At 48.5% G+C, this 18,715-nt stretch overlaps 2 protein-coding genes across 2 annotated transcripts; both read right to left on the bottom strand.

Moving 5' to 3' along the window:
* Positions 1-757: 757 nt before the first annotated feature.
* LOC147894866 (protein NRT1/ PTR FAMILY 7.3-like) lies at positions 758-3,151 on the bottom strand. Its single transcript, XM_087384965.1, has 5 exons — positions 2,852-3,151; positions 2,535-2,752; positions 1,952-2,457; positions 1,654-1,813; positions 758-1,523 (listed from the first exon to the last, which is right to left on the bottom strand). The coding sequence occupies exons 1-5, from the start codon at positions 3,114-3,116 to the stop codon at positions 879-881; spliced, it is 1,794 nt and encodes a 597-aa protein (XP_087241091.1). The 5' UTR covers positions 3,117-3,151; the 3' UTR covers positions 758-878.
* An 8,897-nt stretch (positions 3,152-12,048) lies between these two features.
* On the bottom strand, positions 12,049-15,808 carry LOC147894865 (FkbM family methyltransferase). Its single transcript, XM_087384877.1, has 2 exons — positions 15,053-15,808; positions 12,049-12,530 (listed from the first exon to the last, which is right to left on the bottom strand). The coding sequence occupies exons 1-2, from the start codon at positions 15,713-15,715 to the stop codon at positions 12,153-12,155; spliced, it is 1,041 nt and encodes a 346-aa protein (XP_087241003.1). The 5' UTR covers positions 15,716-15,808; the 3' UTR covers positions 12,049-12,152.
* Between the last annotated feature and the right edge of the window lie 2,907 nt (positions 15,809-18,715).

Genomic DNA, 18,715 nt, shown 5'->3' with positions numbered 1-18,715 from the left:
AGATTTTTATGTGAATATGATAGTGCCACAAAGTGAATTTTTGATTTGGGAAGAATATTTTCAGAAAGTAAAATTTTGATTTGGGAAGGATATTTTCACAAAGTAAACTTTTCATTTGGGAAGGATTTTTGGGCTTTGTACAAAAAGAATAGAAAAAGTCCAAAATTAATGAAATAGGTGTTTTATGTATTAGCATGCCTAAACTTTCAATGGATCATATGGATTTCTATTTAAGATTACACAAGAACAACCTTGCCTATAAGGTTCTTCATGAAGCAAGAAAACCTTGAGTCTTCTTCAACACAATGATTGAATGGTAGTACTGAAAGTGTAGTAGCTACTTCAATATTTGGAGAACATAACATCCATATGGGCATGTGAAGAATACCAATGTTATCATCTAGCATTGCTTTTATTATACACTCTCCCAATCACCTGACATAAAAGATAAAAACTTGATAACTGCAAAATATTAATTTTTTAGCTAGGAATAAACTTTTAACGCTATGCTTGCAACATAAGATAAAGTAGGATGGAAACCTACAATGTAAAGTAAGTTTGTGCAAAAAAATACCAAATTTAATTTTTTAAATTTAAGGATAACAATGATGAAAATATTGCTACTTACTTCCAAAAAGAGTTGACACTTATACCAACACCTCTCATTTTGCCCAAAGTAAAAAGCATAAAAAAGGCCCAAGGCCCCCTGTTTGAAGTGGTGAAATTCATTTTTATAAGTAAATGTTACAAATTCTCTCTCTTAAGTAGTGTTAAAGACTTGTTGGAGTCAGATAAATTTTTGTAACATGACAATGGACATTTAGGTAATACTGTCATTAGGACTTGATAATTGTAAAAAAATGTCTTCAAAATCCCATTCAAGGCTCTTGATATCTACTTGTAATGTATGTGTAGAAATGAGCATATGTGGCATAGAGGGAGAAAGCACAACTTAAGAAACAAGCAATGAACCAATAAAAGTAATCGACTTGGCCATCGTTCAAATCCTTAGGGATCCATCCTAATTGACCACCTTGAGTGGTGATAGTGGTAATAATGACGATGAAAATGGAGCTCAAGTAGTTGCCACAGCCCAAGAAGAGTAAGCTTATAGAGGTGCTAATTGTGCGCATGCCATCAGAGACCTCATTATAGAAGAAATCAAGGGACCCAGCATACACAAGGTTGGTGGAGACACCATTCAAGAAGAATTGAGGAATGAGCCAGAGGATAGAGATGAGATTTCCCTCACGTGCAGTATGCAAGCGATGGGCCTCCACTAGGGCAGCTATGACCATGCAGGCGATGCTAACAACCATGGCTAAGCCTTGCATGTGGAGAGAGTTCGCGTAGCCATGGGGCAGCCGAGCACCACATGCATTGTAGAGGAGCCCCATGAGTAGGGCTCCCCCTGTTTGGAACAACTGCATGGATGCGGGTGCTATGGTAAGGCCTGTCACCACCCTCTGATCCATCAATGCCCCTTGCTCAATGAAGAGCGTGTTATTCTGAGCAGCTGCAACCTGCGAGCAGGAAGACAGAAGTATTTTCATTCACTATAAACACAAAAAATAATACCATGAACTAAAGGTAGTATCAAATCACAAAAAGAGTATCATGCCAACTGGAAAACATGAGGTAGAAAGAACTGGCCTGCACGCACGCGCATGCCAAGCCCACGGGAAGCACGCGCAACAGGCACTTAACCTCCTCCACCTGCGTCACCGTGCACATTCGCCATGGCGATGGGCTCTGCTCCTCCTCCTCCCCTCCTCCTTCGCCTATCGTCAGCGCTGCAGCTTTGTCCAAACACCTGCCAGTTCGCCTACGTCAAGCCCTTTCATATCGCTCCCTTGCAAATTCAATTGCTTCCTCTCATTGCACTACGTCGCTGCCGCATAGCCCAGCTGGCTACCTTCGTTCAACCACATCGAAAACTTGTTTCAGTCACCTGAAGCTATTGGTATGCGGAAGTTTCCGACAGCCTGGGATCGCTGAAAGCTTCCCTTTCGCCTCGTGCAATAATCCTGAACTCTTCCGCTTCCGATTCCTTGTGGCTGCCACCACCACCTGAGCGACTCGCACAAACGGATTCCCTCCTACTCGATATTGTCGACACTTTCTTGCTGCACAAAGACTCAAGGTCAGTCCGGCGGCTGCTTCTCCCGTGCAAAGCCAGAAGCTCCAAACCCAAAGCTCCTTGTCGTCAAGGTAGGTTATGCCCGTGGTTGCAAAGATTTGTCCCACACTAAGGATCATGGCAAACATTGTGAAGAATCGAGCCTTCTGATCATGCGAACGCAACTGATCTGCTCCCAGCGACGAAAGGTTTGGAAAGGTCGATCCGCACGCTATTACCATAAGATAAAGCGAACAAAACAACCATGTCCTTGAACCCGCACTTGGCGATCCATTGCCTGTCATCAGCATAGCGGCCGAGCTACACAACCCAAAACTCTGCAGTACATAGAGTGCAAAATTACATACGCTGCCGTAGCTAGGAGAACTTGTAAGGATCGATTGTAACCACTTACGAGAACGGAAACGATCTCGAATACGACGGAACCCCACAAACGTCCCATGTAGGCATCGCTTATGAAAGCTCCTATGAAAGAAGAAAGGAATAAGGTTCCCATGAGATAGTTCACGTTATTGGCTGCCGCAGCATTTGTTTCGCTCAACACATTCACCAAGTAAAGTACTAGATTGCCAACAATGCCGTAAAATGCAGAGTAAACGAGCCCAAATGCGCCTGTAAAGATCAAATCCACACTAACTGGTTACAGGAGTCTAGAAGAATTTCAATCACTCGATTCTCTTCAATCCCACGACGAACACCAATCATCCATACCAACAGCACACAAAGAGCATGTCCAGCCGCCAAGCTCATGTCTATTGTCTGCAGGCCGTCCCAGCCAATCCATTGACCGGCCGCTTTCAGCACGTTCGTCGCCATGTAGCAGTGACTCCGAATAGGGTGGAAGCCCCCCGTTCTCCTCACGTTGGTCGGCATCCCTCTGAAACATGAAGGCGAAGAACAAGCCAGATATTAGGAGAAAGCGCGGTTGTGTAAAAGAACCAACTTTCGGAAGTTTTAGTTCTACGCGAAATAGCATATATGCGCCGAAAGGAGGATGAGAGAGCCAGGCAGACAGACCATTGTGGCGGGATGCCCAAACTTCCGAAACGATGAAGAATATGATGCAGTTGCAAGAGAGAGTCGGTTTGCGGGCAACGAAAGTCCAGCAACCCTTGAGAGCGGACGCAACTGCTGGAAGGAAAACAGCGCAAGTTAAACCATTGAGAGCGAACGCAACGGGTGGTTGCATCTTCCTCAGATGCTTACTACTTATCCTTTCAAAGTCAACAACCTGTGCGTATTTATACGCTGGATATGCAATCAGTCGATATTGTCATCTCTCATGCTGGCACATGCAGCTCTTGGAAAAGCTTTGGAATCTGGATTCTGGATGTTGATTGGTCAATTCTTATCTATACATGATTTTCTAACTACCATGTGATAAGTATTACTTATAAATGGTATACTATGCAAAGAAATGCAATATACATTCGTGGCCAACTAATTACCACAATTTGTGATTGAAAGTAGATGGCTTTTTATTATTTAAATCATTTAATTTAATTTAAATATTATCAATTTCATGCTATGACCACTAAGTCAATGATGAATGCAAACAACTGTCATAAAGCATTCAATTCAGCAAATATTGAATGCCAGTGAATATACTTCCCTACATTTGAAAGAACTAATATTTCACATCAAGTCAACTTTACAACAAATTGGAAAACTATGAGAGCTTCAAACTTCAAGTAAAATGTATTCTCTTATCTCAAAAGACATAAATTCTCAAAGCATCATTGCAAATTTCTTTAAAATGTCTATCACAAGCCACAACTACACTCATAGTTCTATGATGGACACAAATCAACCCTTATCCAAGTTATAATTTTGTTGATTAAGCTCAAAGGTAGCAAAACGTCTAGAATCAAATGTAACATGATTACAAGGTCAACAACGATGCTTATGTGTCTTCATAGTTCGTATATCTTCTATCATGGGGACCAATTCCAATATGGACTTGAACCTAGAAGTGTTTCTTCGCCATTCACGACTATTCTTTACCCATTCCCTCTAAAGCAAGTTAAGGTGAGCAATGGCAATAAATCATTGAGAGCAAAAAAACATCTATTGATGTGCTTCAAAGTCATGTAGTTTGCTGAAAAAACAATGCTAATTATATTACTTCGAGAACAAGATACAAAAGGTCAGCTTGTAGCTGACGGGCTGCGTTCACAAATCGGACACAGCCCTAAAAGGTAACACAATAAATCACTCTCTCACGTCGGGATAAGGCGAGTGTGAATGAACAGCCATCGGGGTGGTGAGTAGCGCCACCGAAGGCCCTGCGAAGTCTACTCGAAGAAGAGGCCCTGAGTGTTCCAAGCCCGGAGGAAGCGTCTCCGCTTCTCTTGACCGGACCGAGAATCTCCCTGAATCTGGTCCCACTGGCCTCTGAGGGTATGAATAATCTCGCACCAAATATCAGTCATGATTTGGGCAGTCAATAAGGAGGTGCCACCAAGGATCTGCGCGCAACGCGAGGTCCAAATGTGCCACCCTGCTATGCTGCTAATAATCTCCCAGACTGGCTGCCTCTCCTGAACTCCTGTATCCGCCTCTGCTAGGTGCTGCGGGATACCCTCGAGTGGCCCCCATGTACCCTGCGTGATAAGGAAAGTGGGGTCCTGCTGGCATGCCTCGAATAAGTGATGTAGACCAGGTGCGGTGCTGCACCAACAGATTGCGCCCCACGTGATCAAGCCTAGCTCTGGTGCTGCGCGAGTGAGAATCCCGAAAGTCCACCTCCACACTTCCTGGGCGCGAGTGCAGCTCCACAGGCAGTGTTTTGGTGACTCCTCAACCTCATGGCAGATTTGACAGCGTCCATCCTGGCCTATCTGTCTCAACCAGCTCCCCATCGGAAGACCTTTGTGGGCGAGAAGCCACAGGAAGTAGGAGATCTTCCGCGGCCGCCAGCTCTCCCACAAGGCCTTCCAGAAGGCCGGCAAAAAGAATCTGGAAATACCCTGTGCATACCAACTGGGCCGCTGGGTGGGGGGGCGGCTCTGCATCCTCCCAAGAACTCGCCTGCCCAAAGTCGTGCTATAGGCAAAGAAGGAGGTCGGCCCCTGACCTGTCACAACCTCTGGCCAGCTCCACTCTCCTGGGTCCCAATTAAGCTCTGACAAGGCCCGCCCCTCCCAGAGCCAGAGTCGCCAAAGCTGCAGCTGATACTGCTCAATGCTAGGATCGGTACGCCAGACCTTCCCCAAAAGGCCTACGATCCGAACCCTCTGCCATGGGAGTAGGGGGTCGATGAGTGCATCCTCTCTCCTGAGTAGTCCATCTCCCATAACCGCGAAGAAAGAAATAGAGGAGTCGTCCATACGTCCTGCGACCACCAGTGGGATGCCACGGGGGGTGAACTGTCCCATCCAACGGTTGTCACCAGGCATGAGGATCTGAGGCTCAGGTGGAACCAACCAATCATCTGGGATCGCGCCGTCGATCTCCGTGCGTCTCGCCTGGGCTCCACGTGCACCTCCAGCTGCGTTTGCAAGATCAGCCATCTCCAAATGTCTGTACGTGTCCCTCCAAACTCGAAGGGACCGGGCTGGCCCCCTCATCCAACCATCCCACCTGATATGTGATCTCTCCCCAACCTGAAGGCCCTCGGCATCTCTGACCTGATCGTTCCAGATAAGCGGCTGGCGATCGATCTCCTCCTGACAGTGGGGAGGGGACTGAATGAGACGGAGCCGCCTCCAAACCATGAGGAGGCTATGAACGAGTGGGGAACGGGGCTGAGTAAGCGGGGCGGAAGTGACGATCCACCTGAGGGACGGGAGCCACTCTCCACCTCGGCGCGGGACACAAGAACCGACCCCCCGCTAAAGTAGCATCTTCCACGTCTGCCCCCCCGGGGTCAAACCACGGATGACTAACTTGCCTAACAAGGCCTGACTCTGCAGCTCTGGATCGATGACTCCCAGGCCTCCCTCAGCCCTCCCTCAGCCTGCGGAAGAATAATTGTCTGCCAAGCAACCCTGGCTCTGGTATCTCTGAGGCCATCCTCCCCGGACCAAAGGAAGTTCCGAACCAGCCTCCTAAGCTGTGCCACACTGGATCTCGAGAAACACCAACAGGAAGCCACATACCAAGCCGTGGCAAGGAGGACTTGGTTGACTACCAGGGCATGACCTGCAAGGGAAAGCTTAGCAGTGCTCCAGAAAGCCAGCTTCCGTCGGATGGAATCTAGCACCGGGAGAAACTGCTGAGCTGGCGTGATGTCCAGGCCGACCTGAAAACCCAGGTATCTAGCTGTCTGTCCCCGCGGGATCCACCTGAAACCCAAAAACCTCCCCCACTGAGAACGCGCCCCGGGGTCTGTGAGGAAACCAACTGATTTGTTCCAGTTGATTTTTGCACCAGCAGCCGAGCAGAAGACCTCTAGGGCCATCCTCACCCTCTCCAGCATCAACTCATCGTCTTGGACATACAGGGCTGTGTCATCTGCGTACTCCAAGTCCAAGAGCTCCGTGTCCTCCCAGAGGGGAAGGCGAACACCCCTGATCCCTGTAGACCTCGCCCGGAGGTAGTAAGTCATAGCCTCGGCGAAGAAGAGAAACAGGTAAGGAGCAAGGGGGCAGCCCTGACGCACTGATCTCTCCAAGCTAAAACGCTCACCCATCCTGCCTCCAATGATGACTCTGCTAGAAGCTGTCCTGTACAAAGCTGAAATACCCTGAATCCAACCTGCTGGGAAACCTAGCCGCTCCAGAGTCCCCTCCAGAAAGGACCAGTCCACCTGATCGTAGGCCTTCTCAAAGTCGAGAAGTAGGATGGCAAGGTGTGATCCGCTGTGCTGAGCCCACTCCGCCGCCTCTGAAAAGGTGAAGACATTATCCAGGATACTGCGATCCTGGACAAAGCCTGTCTGAGTGTCATGAATGAGGTCTGGAAGTAGAGGCCGAACTCTGGCGCTGATCATCTTGGCTAGGATTTTGTAGGCAGTGGTAAGGAGAGTGATCGGGCGCCACTGACGGATTTCCTGTCTATCTCCTCCCTTCGGGATGAGGCAAATCAGTCCCGAGGAGAGGCTCTCTGGCATATAACCGCTGCTGAAAATCCTCTGAAGAGCTGCTAGGAGGGGCTGATGGATCTGGTCCCAGAAGGAGGTGAAGAATGCCCGGGATAGCCCATCCTCACCTGGGCACTTCTGTCCGTCGATGGCCATCAAGGCCTCCAGCATCTCATCCATGGTAAACGGTGCCAACAGCGTCGCCTGCATGCTAGTCTGGACCAAGGAAGGAGTGTGTCTCCACACCTCCTCACAGGCACGACGAGTACGAGGAGCAAGCGGCTCCTGCTGGAAAAGGGTCCTGTAGAAGTCGGTGGCCAATCCCAAGACCTCTCCCGAATCCGTAACGATGTGTCCCTTCGCTATCCTGAGACTCCGAAGCTGATCACCTGCAGCTCTCTGGCCATGTGTCCTGAAGCACTCCCTGCACATCCGGTCACCCTTCCGAGCCCAGAAGGAGAGAGAGGCGTGATAGGAAAACTCTGAGCGATGCTGGAGTGTCTCCTCAAGAAGGGCTCTGGCTCGAAGGGCCTGGATCCGAAGCTCCTCCGAGCCCGGGGATGCCTGCTGGAGCCGCTGAATGGAGGCGAGGTCCCTCCGAAGAGCTCTCTCTACCCCACCACTCCTGTCGAACCTGTAGGGCTATGAGCTGGCAAATCTGGCTGGACTCTTGCAAAGCCTGCGCCACCGAATCAACCAAATCCGCGCACTCGCCCCAGTCTCTATCCCAAAGACTGCAAATACTGCTGCGCACGTCCTCCCTCGAGAAAATGGAGTCGGGAATCCGGCATGAGCGGGACGGGTCTCGCCAACAGTCCCTTCCTCCTGTCGCAAAGATAAAAGAGTCCCAAGCGGACTGCTCTACCTGAGACATACCTGTAAACTCCGGTCCTCTGCCCTGCTGGTCCTCCAAGGTCTCCAAATTGTTGAAGTCACCTCCAACAATCCAGGAATCCATGTCTAGGAAAATCCCTTTTAAGTGTCCTCCAGAAGGTGGCTCTACAACGGAGATCTGTGGGAGCATAAATGTTGAGAATTCCAACTCTGGAGCCCTCCAATTCCAGGCCTACCCAAAGGGCACGACCTGGAATCAACGTGCCATGACCAAAAACTCCCTGGGCTAGCTGCTCTTCCACGGAAGTACAGACACCACCACTCCTCCCTAGTGCGCCGATCGAGGGCTCCCAATAAGTGTGAGAGCGACTAGGGAGGATCTTCCCGCATCTACAGGAGTGAGCCGCCAAAAGCTTGTGTTCCTGGAGCAGAAGTACATCCAAACGTCCAATCACTGCTGGCTGAAGTTCCTGTCTCAAAATGAGCTTCCTAGGACCACGGGTGCCAGAAGAGTGAAACCCGTTCACATTCCAGGATACGAGGTGTAGGCTCATGGTGAGAACTGGGAGGCAGCGAACAACTGTCTGCTCGCGGTCGAGGTCGAAGAAGAAGCTGACATTTCGGAGTGGAGGCGCTGGCGCTTATGGGAAGGTTTGGAGGGGGAGGCGGGGTCGTCCTGCCCGTCCTTCAACACCTTCAGCAAAGGCGAGAGGCCTTTGGTACCATGAACGAAGGCTTTCTCGAGCCAGCTCGAGATCTCTGAGGTGGACATCCTGTAGAAGGCACGGAGTTTCTGAGGCGTCCAGGCTCTGGCATCTTGGGGGAGGGGCCAAAGACAGGGGGGGCCTGAGGATCACAATCAGTCTGAATCGTTTGGCGGCGCAGCGCCACCGCAGGCGCACGTCACCCTCGGACCACTGAGTCTCGAGAAGCTGCCCACCGGACGGGCCTATCCAGGAGCAAATCTGAGCATGCGTCTACTCCCTGAGAGCCTTTCAGACCGAGTCGTTTGTCCAGGTCTCGGTGCCGTCGCTGAGGAACGTGAAAGCAAAGCTAGGGCCATCCCTAGGGGCCAAGGCGTCTATCTTCCCATCCGCCCCTTTGCGGAGCAGGAAGATACTGATGTCGAGGCAAGCAGGGAAGGTCTCGAGGTCGGCCACATCCAAGTAGTCCCAGGGGCCAGATCTGTAAAAGTCGCGGGGGAGCTCTCTCTCCTGAAGCTGAGGCCCGGCCGTCAGAGTCTGCCACTGAGGGGCTAGCGGACGGAGAAGCCTGCTCCGGTGGTGGTGTAGACTCAGGGTGTCCTGCCAGTGGAGGGGGAGGGGGAGGAGGCTGGGGAATAGGCAGCTCAGACTCCTCAGGGGCGGCTAGCGGAGGAGAAGAAGGAGGGGGAGCGGGGGCTGCCCTCGGCTGAGGAACCGTCGGAGCAGCTAGCTCTGCGGGAGAGCTGAAAGAGGCGGGGGGGGGGGGAGGGATGGGGCTGCATCTGAAACTGGGGCTGAGAAGGAGGGGGAGAAGACTGAGGAGGACGAGGGGGCTGAAGCTGCGGGTCGGGAGACAAGGGGTGCAGTTGGGGGATGGGCTGGGGCTGGATGGGAAGAGGCTGGGGAGAGGAAGAGAGGGGGACCTGAGGCTGTGGAGGGCGGGCTACCGTCGAAGAAGATGCTCTCCCATGTCCCTGGGGCGGCTGCCTGTCGGGTCTCTGAGGTGCAGCTACAGGCAGGGTAACCTCTGCCTCCTTGCCTTTATCAGAAATCTTCTTGTTCTTTCCTCTTTTCCTTCTAACCTCAGTCCAGCCGCCAGCTAACTCTGGTCCGGGCTCCGGCTGCCTCTGCTCCTCCTGGCGTGGCTGCCCGAAGGGAGGAGGCGGGGGAGGTCGAGAAGAGCTGGCGAAACGTGGGCAAACAGCCGCCAGGTGCCCAAAGCCGTGACACCTCAGACACTGTCCTGGCTGTCCGGTGACTACCATGCTCTGGGTGATGCTGCCGGCACCTGTCACGATCTCGATCACTGCCGGGAGAGTCGCAGGATCCGCCACAACCACACGGACTCGGGGGGCTCCTGCCGTAGTCACCGCATCGACAAAAGTATCATGCATAACCCAACCGAAGTGGGAGCCCAGGTCCCTAACCAACAGCAAGACCAGGAAAAACTAGCGTCACTGGATGGCGAGGTATACGGAACCGGGCATCAAAATCTGCTGCGCTGAATCCACGGTACCACGGGACTATCATGATAATCTTTCCATCCACTGACGTGGGGGAGCCAGCAATCAGGTTACTCGCAGCTTTCGCACTGGAGGGTTTGAGCCAGAAGATGCCCCTTCCCATAAGGGCCACCTCCTCAATATGGCCGTCCTCTAGCATGAGAGTGGACTGGAGCCATTCCCTGATGGCTGATCTGGAGGGGGAATGTCCAATGACTCTGCCATAGACAGAGGTAAGAGCAAAGTCATTGGCAACCTCCTGAACCCGAGATGATTGCTGCTCTGTTAGGATGACACGGTAGGCATCTGGAGAGGGAGGGACCGTCTGGGCCTCCGGTTCCGGGCAGGGAGCCGCCATACCGCCAAGACAAACTACGAGGCTTCCGATGAGGAAGAGGCTGCCACCCAAAAAAGAGGGGGGTAGAAGCGGGAGGGTGGAGCCTGGGTGTGGCGGGAACGGAGGTGGCGCGAGGTGGAGGCGTGGAGGCAGGGAACGGGTGAGGTGGGGCGGCGGGAGCAGAAGCGAGGGCGAGGGAGAGGCAGAGCGAGGACGAGGGGACGGACGGGGGGCGGGGGGAATGGAGGGACGGAGGGGGCGGGGTGAAGCGAATGGACGGGAGGGACGGGGGTGAAGGCGGGGGTGGAACGGGAGGACGGAGAGGCGGGAGGGGACGGGGCGGGAGGCGAGGGGGCGGAATGGGCGACGGGGGTGAGCGGAACGGAGGACGGAGGCGTGGAGCGAGGGGGTAACGGGGTGGAGCGGAGGAGGGTAGCGGGGCGGGGGTGAGCGGAGGGGGTAGCGGGGCGGGGGTAGCGGGGCGGGGGTAACGGGGCGAGGGTAGCGGGGCGGGGGTGAGCGGAGGGGGTAGCGAGACAAGAGGCGTGGAGCGAGGGGATAGCGAGGTGGAGCGGAGGGGGTAGCGGGGCAAGGGTGAGCGGAGGGGGTAGCGGACGGGGGTGGAGCGTGGCGAGGGGGGGCGGAGCGAGGCGGGGGTGAGGGGGGAGGTGAGGGCGGAGGGGTAGGGGCGGGAGAGGACGAGGCAAGGAGGGGCTAGGGGGAGGTAGAGGTACGGCGGGGGAGAGGAAGCTCGCAGGAGCAGGGTTGCACTTCTACTTCCAACTCAAAGTGGGCACTATTATTTATATTTTAGTCATGTTGACAATCAATTTCATTTCAATGTTATGGGGCATGAGGTTACCATTACATAACATTTTTGTAAAGTGTGTTTCCTTGGGATATTTAGGTTGCTTTAATGCCTTGGCAATATAGGCCAATATGATGGCTTATAATTCCTCAATTACTTGATTGGAATGTGGACTCAAGATTTTATAAGGATGCAAGTAGTCATTCAGTTTTGAAATATTGTCATACCATATCAATGGTATGACACTCTTGAACTTAGATATGAATCAATTTTGTTATTTGATTGATGTGCATTGAATCATCTCCTTAAAAGGACAATAAAGAATTTTCAGATAGTAACATACTTGCCTTTTCATTTTGCTCAAGTCAGAGATGTTACAAAGGGTACTCACATCATGTGACCTTGTTGGCCTGAAAAACACCCCTCTCATGACCTGAGTATTCGGGTGACTAACTAGAGTCTACCCAATCAAAATGCATTCGGTTGCTCTTACTCCCTACAAAGTTAGGTCAAATATGTCTAGGGTTTCATATTGAGGGGACCTTTGCTAAAGAGAAAAGACAATGGTGTCTTGATGATATCTGTGTGTTGCTTTGGCTTTCAAAGAACTCCCACCTATCTAAAAGCTTGAGCAACTCCAGAAGACTCTTATATTGGCAGCAACTCATACCACCATGTTAAATTTGAATTTAAACCAAGCTATAACAGAAAGTTTGACGCATTCATATGCTGAGCATTGATTATTGATACAACCTCAAATAACTGCCAAGGTAAGGGCAGAAAAAGCCTAACAAAGCATCATGGTTATAGTACTGCTAGAGATCTTCGTTTTGTGCAATGACGATCACCACCTTGCTTCAAACAAAATTCGTAGCCATGCCTTGCCAGAAACTGCAGAATTTGTTCACTCGTTGAATTGCTCTCTTGAAGCAACCTTTCATCTTCTTCATAGATAATATAAGGAGCCTCATTGGGAGGCCTTGACAGTAATTTAGATGCCCCTTTCAAAACATGATATTCCCACCCTTGTACATCAATTTTTAATAACAATACAGATCGGGATGATGGAAGCATGGAATCCAGTGCAACAGCCCTCAAACTGATTGGGACAACTTCATTCGATTTGAATGCCAGCTTCGCTCCTGTCGCTGATACAGCACTGTTATCTAGACGACCAACAACCTGCATCCACCATAGATTTTAATAATCCCAAATTTTGAAGTAGAACCCAACGTGTCCTGCACGAAGCAAGAATACACATCTTGATGAACACACGGAAATGCAGATACTGACCTTGTTAAATCAAAACGAAAGTACAGTTACTGAAACTCGCCCATAAGGAAAACACCATAGCCTCAGGAAGCTCTAGCTACAATAAGACCCATGAATGCATGCTCACAGATCCACACCCACTTGGGCATCCATTTGCATATAAAAGTCTTTGTAATGATGACACCACAACTCAATAAGGGAAACCTCAGTCATGGGCAAGTAAGGCAAGGGAGTAGCGTAAGTGACAGCCCATTAAAGATGGAATCCTCAAGCAACAGTTGGTGATACACATCAAAATGAATTGATGGGAATGCTTGAAATAAATGTGCCTGCTTTTTACAATTGGTTTGGGGTGCACCGTACACGTCATGATAGATCAGTAGCATGCATTGGAACAGCTAATTTCCAGTATCTGTAACAATCCTATGGCAAACATGCTTTTGGCTTAGAAACAAGGGAGCACGTGATGTGCTCGACAGCGCTGCCTTTTTAACTTTTAAGGAGTAGATCAATAGTTGATGGAGAGAGAGAGAGAGAGAGAGAGAGAGAGAGAGAGAGAGGAGGGCTCTTCTACACACACACACACACACACACACGGAGAGAGAGTTAATGGAGGGATGAGTGTCCAAAATTGATTTGCAGGATGGGATGTGTGTTGAAAAGTGATTGGGAGGACACATTTTTTAAAAAGTGTTAACAAAGCGTTGCCTTTCATGCAGCGCTAAAAATAAATGAACCTTAACTTTTATTTCCCAATTGGAGATTCTTTAAAGCAATCACTATTGCATAATATAAGCTACAATGTCAACTGCCATAAGCATTAAGGCCATTTTCTGTTGCAGACACCACCGCAAAGATTAGCAATGTGAGAGAAGGAACAAAAGCTATTCCACAAGGGCATATTACTCCTTTTGGGAGGAGGGTTCAATGTACAAAATATAACAAACTAGTAAGGCTTCTCTTGGGATTTGGGTAGCCCCGTCAAGTGCCTCCTTGTTTTCTTTATTTCTACTTTGTTTTATGTGAAATTATTTACTCCTCTCTATGCCCTGGCAGCACCCTAAAGCCGAGTCGCTTCCTCTGAAAGCCATTGACGTATTACATAGTTGAGGGTTGCGCTATTATCTTAGACAGTTCTGGAAAGTGTGTTCACCTTATTTCAAAGTATACGCTATTCTCACCTGTTTCTTATGGTTGTAGAATCTTTATTTCATTTGGCAATTCTGAATATATAATTAATTACATTCAAAGCTCAATCCTCAGTCCTCTGTGCATGAGTAGCCAGAACTGCCACTACGCTGGCAACTGTGGACCTGTCTCTGATCGCCAAGTGATGCGACAGTTACTATGTTAGTGGGAGAATAAAAGGGCAGCTACCCCGTTTTTGACATTTTATACAGTTTTCCTGTTATATCTGTCATTTGTTACCTGTCCCTCTCTCTGCTTCTTCTGTATCTTGATTTTATGAGCACATCCTCTGAATCGACTTCTCCAGGAATCATTGCCATTTCAGAGGGGACAAGTGGCAGTCCAGACTGAGACCTGAGTGAGGGTAACATGGGGTTCTGAAGAACTGATAAAAGCTAAGGATCAATGAAACCATCTGGTCAAATGGTTCGCAGCCAACCAACTACCCTAGGCCATTTCAATCAGGCCTCAAAGGCCATCCACAATGGATGAAGTCCGGACAATGCCAGCCTGGTCGAGCCCAGTGGTAGCTCAACATAAGAACTTAGGCAGGTTCCAGTCGCCATTTTTGGATCAAAGGATCAAACATTTGCAATGATACAGAGGAAAATGAAAGGAGCATCAACAGGTGGAACTCTTCCAAGGTGCAGAAAAACCATTCATGCTGAAGTATAGTCAACTTCTACGTCAGATAGCTGAAACAAGAGATCTAGGCCTTGTGGATGCTTTTATGTTTTTTCCCCCCTTTAAAAGGAGTGATAGAATTCACAATGTGTAGTTAGAGCTTGTGTTCACAGATCATGCATAGCATAGACTCTCCATGTTAGAATCTCTCCATGTTAGAATCATGAGACTACAATGTATCCACTATCTGTTTCCCGAAGCAGCACAACTCTGGTGGTCGAAATTGGAACTCTTCGTGCATGATCTCCGTCACGTCCAAAAGAGGCTTAAAGTAATTAATAAGGATCATCGCAAGACCAAGATGATTTTGTAAATTTTTACATGTGAAACGGATGCACTACTTTTCGAGACTAAAGCTTCAGCGATGCCTAAGATTAAAGCCGTCTTACAACAGGAACAAGACTTGAGAAAAAGAAATGCCCTACAAAAATGTCCTAGAAGTAAATTCGAGACTGTTACAGCGTTCAGGATATGCAAATCGACAAAGTATGAAGCTTTACTTTCTTCAATAACAGAGTCCACTTAAAAGCCAACTCATTAAAACAACAAAAGCTGCACACCTTATGCATAGTAATGTTGCCCGGATAGTCAGAGGCTGCTAAATGGTACAACTCCACTAACGAGGAGACTCGATTCAAATACACACCATCACAGAGCTTCCGAACGTTTTCAAGGACCGGTTCAACCGCAAGAACATCGTATCCCATAGCTGCAGCGGCAAAGGTGGCCATTCCAACATTGGCCCCAACATCAACAACTAAAGATCTTCCGGTTGAGAACCCGCTTTCCTTCAGTTTTCCGAGAATACTCTGCACTGTCTCAGAAATGGCAGGCCTTTGAAAGAGCTTGCCCTTGAGAATGCGCTGAAAGTTTCGATTAGGCTTCTCTACGGTCCCAAAGTCTGCGATCGAGATGAAAAATGGATACCGCACTTTCTCAACCTTCTGAGCAACCACTGGACCAACTTGCATAGATTCGAAGCAATCGAATTTAAGGGAAGTAGAAGACTCCTTATGATGCAGCTGTATCCCTTGAGTCCGCGACATTACAATGGGAGACAGGCCCTGCTCTGGTGTGCACCATGTGAACGACCCAGCGCAAAAGAATAGCACCAAGCTTGCGATGAGGATGAAAAAGGAGCAGATGAGACACGTTCTTGCGGCAGTGCTCCTATCTCTGTCTCTGTCTCTTCTCCAAGCAGACAATTTGAGAGGTGCCATCATCCCTCACTCGCAACCCCCATGCAACAAATCGTCTGCTGTTGCAAGGCCTACCTTGTGCTTGGCTTGTTTTTTTTGGGTTTTCACACTAGGTAGCCATGGCCCCTTATTATGCATCCCAACGACCGTGGTTTTGTGATTGGTACATTTTAAGGATGCCTATAATTGAGGAGCCACTCTAGAACATCATTCTCTAGCAAGATCCCCAAATGTTGACGGTCTTTTCCCACCCCTCGTTGACCAGTGACGCAATGCGCGGGTTTAGGTGTAAGCATAGTGTTTCCAGGAAGATACTCTCTCTTGCACTCCGATGGTTGCTCATTCTGCAAGATGATCGCAATGCTCAAGTTGTAGAATAAGACGTGAAGAGAACACAACAAAGGGGGTTTGTGTTGCATGGGCGAAACCATATGGGGACAAGTGGTTAAGCGTATGACGTGATGTTAACCTGTGGTTAACAACAAGAGGCTCGAAAATGGCCGACTCGCCAACATGGAACTCACTCAGCTCATCAAGCTTACGTGAAAGCTAGTGTGGAAGCGGTGTTGGATCTGAATGTTGCCGACAAACGAAGCGATGGATCTCCACAAATTCAGGAGGATCTTAGGGAACTAGCAGTAATAACCAATCATGGGACACGATCCACCACGCTAAGTAGAAGTAGATTTAGAAGGTGGTGAGCTTGCCTGTGTTAGACTCGGTGAAGCTCCTACTTAGTGGTAGGAAACAGAGTCTGGAAGTAGTAGACTGCTAAGAGACTTGAAAGAGACTATTCGGAGACTGCAAGGTATCATTAAGCTTGGAAGTCTAGATCAGTCTATGGGCTCATGGAGCTTCTAGTCCCATCGAGGCAAGGAGAGGTGAGCCCAACTCAAAGTTTGAGTGGAACTATTAAGAAATTATGCAGCCATCGAGCTATTGTAATGAGCAGATTGTTTCTATAATACAATCGGCATTGGTTTCTCACATTATCTCTTTCCTTTTCGCTTAAGTACTTGTACCTGTCTTCATACGGTTCGCCTACTCGACGTGTCGCTCTATGATAATTACACTGACTTTTATTTCCAATTGTTTCCACGTTAACTCGAAAACCTTGCATAGCACCCACTGAAAGCAAGAGAAAGCATCTTCATTTATGAGTTCACGTGCACCAAGCTTGACCACAAGTAATTAGGCAATCAACTTGGGTGACAGAGAAAAGGACCATCAAAATTTGGCGATCCTACTAGGGAGTGATGCCAATCGAGCGGATTGAGGACAGAAGTCCATAGAATCGAGTGCACGGTTTCCACCAACAGCACTCTATGTTGACCCGAGCTAAGATACAGTAGCTACTCGGTTTAGCAAACTACTATAAACAATTTCTCTAAGCAGTCCGAGGTCTTCAACATCTTGCAAACTTGTTTGACGACCAATGTCTAAACTGAGAAGTGCTCTCAAGTAGCACTTCATGTCATTTAGTTGTTACGAGAATGTTTGACACGCGATCGGTGAAGAGAGAAAGATACATGGTGAGACGAAAGAAATACCTGCAAAGAGGCCATAGAGGTTGGTAGAATATGGAAGACCAAGAAGCTACCATGAATTCGAAGCAAATACGAGACAAACAATGGAGTTAGGAAGAGGATCTAGGGAACTAGCTACAATAGCGAGCTTGGGATAGACAAAGACTCAATCGCATGCAGAGAGGAGTTGTTCCATGATGCCACATGGACTGTAGAATTGATCTGATATTGAATGTACATTCAAGACAACCTAAACCTTTCAATAGAGAGGAAGCTTTTAGCCTTTAGGCTCGGGTAAGAAGATTCTGAAAGTCATCCATAGAGAGCCTCCATTCTAAGGAGTCCAACAAGTCGCATCGCAAACTGAGCTATGAGCACAATTCTCCAAGCCGATGCTATCAATCTAGTTCTGAAGTTGGACATATTTCCAACCGAGAATGACAACATGTATCTCTACCCACATGTCATAGGTAAAAGAAGAGGAGAATAAACATAGTCATAGCCAAGGTTCGGACCAAGGATCAAAGCATGTCAGTCATCATTGTGAAGATGAGGGATAATTAGTCCTACCCCATTATCAAGGAACCGAACATTGAGCCCTGCACTAATATAGAGATGTGGCCTTACACGTCATAAAAGACTGAGGCTAGCAATACTAAAGATTTTGGTAACTAGTGGACAGATGTTGGCAGCTTCATCGGCAAAGGGACACCACCATGAGCACGTCCATATAGGAAAATGTCACCATATAGATGATGACAAAGCTGAGAAAGCACTAGAAAAACCCAAGTTGCCTACCGACAGTAAGGTTGAATAGGCTACTCTAATCAAAGTCAAATTCCAGGATTTAAGGGGACTAAAGACAAAGATCCTTACAGTCACTTGCAAAGTTTCCTACTAGTTTGTCATATCAATGGCCCCGTGACAAAGGAGGAGTACATGAATACTTCCCTTGCACACTTGCTAAGATAGATCAATGCTAGTTCAACCAATTTTGTATTGGTTATTTCAAGGACTAGCAGCAAATGTTTGAGGCTTTCCTTAAGAGGTTTTGACAAAAGATCAATGAAGAGGATGTTGGCACTAAAGTCAATAAGCTTAAGCAGAAGGAACACAAGTCTATTCAAGATGGCTCAGATAGTGAGCTACAGCTCAGCATAACTCTAGATGATAAGTCATTGCGAGCTTCGTTGAATAATGATGTATTCAGATTGATCTCTAATCTCTAGAAATAATTATTGTCAAAATAAAAAAGCACAAAGTCTCAAGAGTCATTGTGGATGGTGGTTTTGGAGTCAACATCATTTCTATAGCTCCAAGTCGGAGTCGATTTGATTCAAGACAACCCTCCTATCCAGGACAAGTCAAGTGAAACTAAGTTGGTGAATAGATTATAGTTGAAGAACATGAGGCCTTCTCCATCTTGAGTTCAAATGGTAGATCAATGACCTGTGAAACCTATAGGAATGCTTTATGATGTTGTTCTTACTATTGGTGG

The sequence above is a fragment of the Dipteris shenzhenensis genome, chromosome 14 (assembly GCF_047967505.1).
Source record: "Dipteris shenzhenensis isolate YYH24624 ecotype China chromosome 14, Dip_SZ_1.0, whole genome shotgun sequence".
Taxonomy (NCBI): Eukaryota; Viridiplantae; Streptophyta; class Polypodiopsida; order Gleicheniales; family Dipteridaceae; genus Dipteris; species Dipteris shenzhenensis.
The sequence above is the reverse complement of the archived record's forward strand: the minus strand, read 5'-3'. Positions and strand labels throughout refer to the sequence as shown.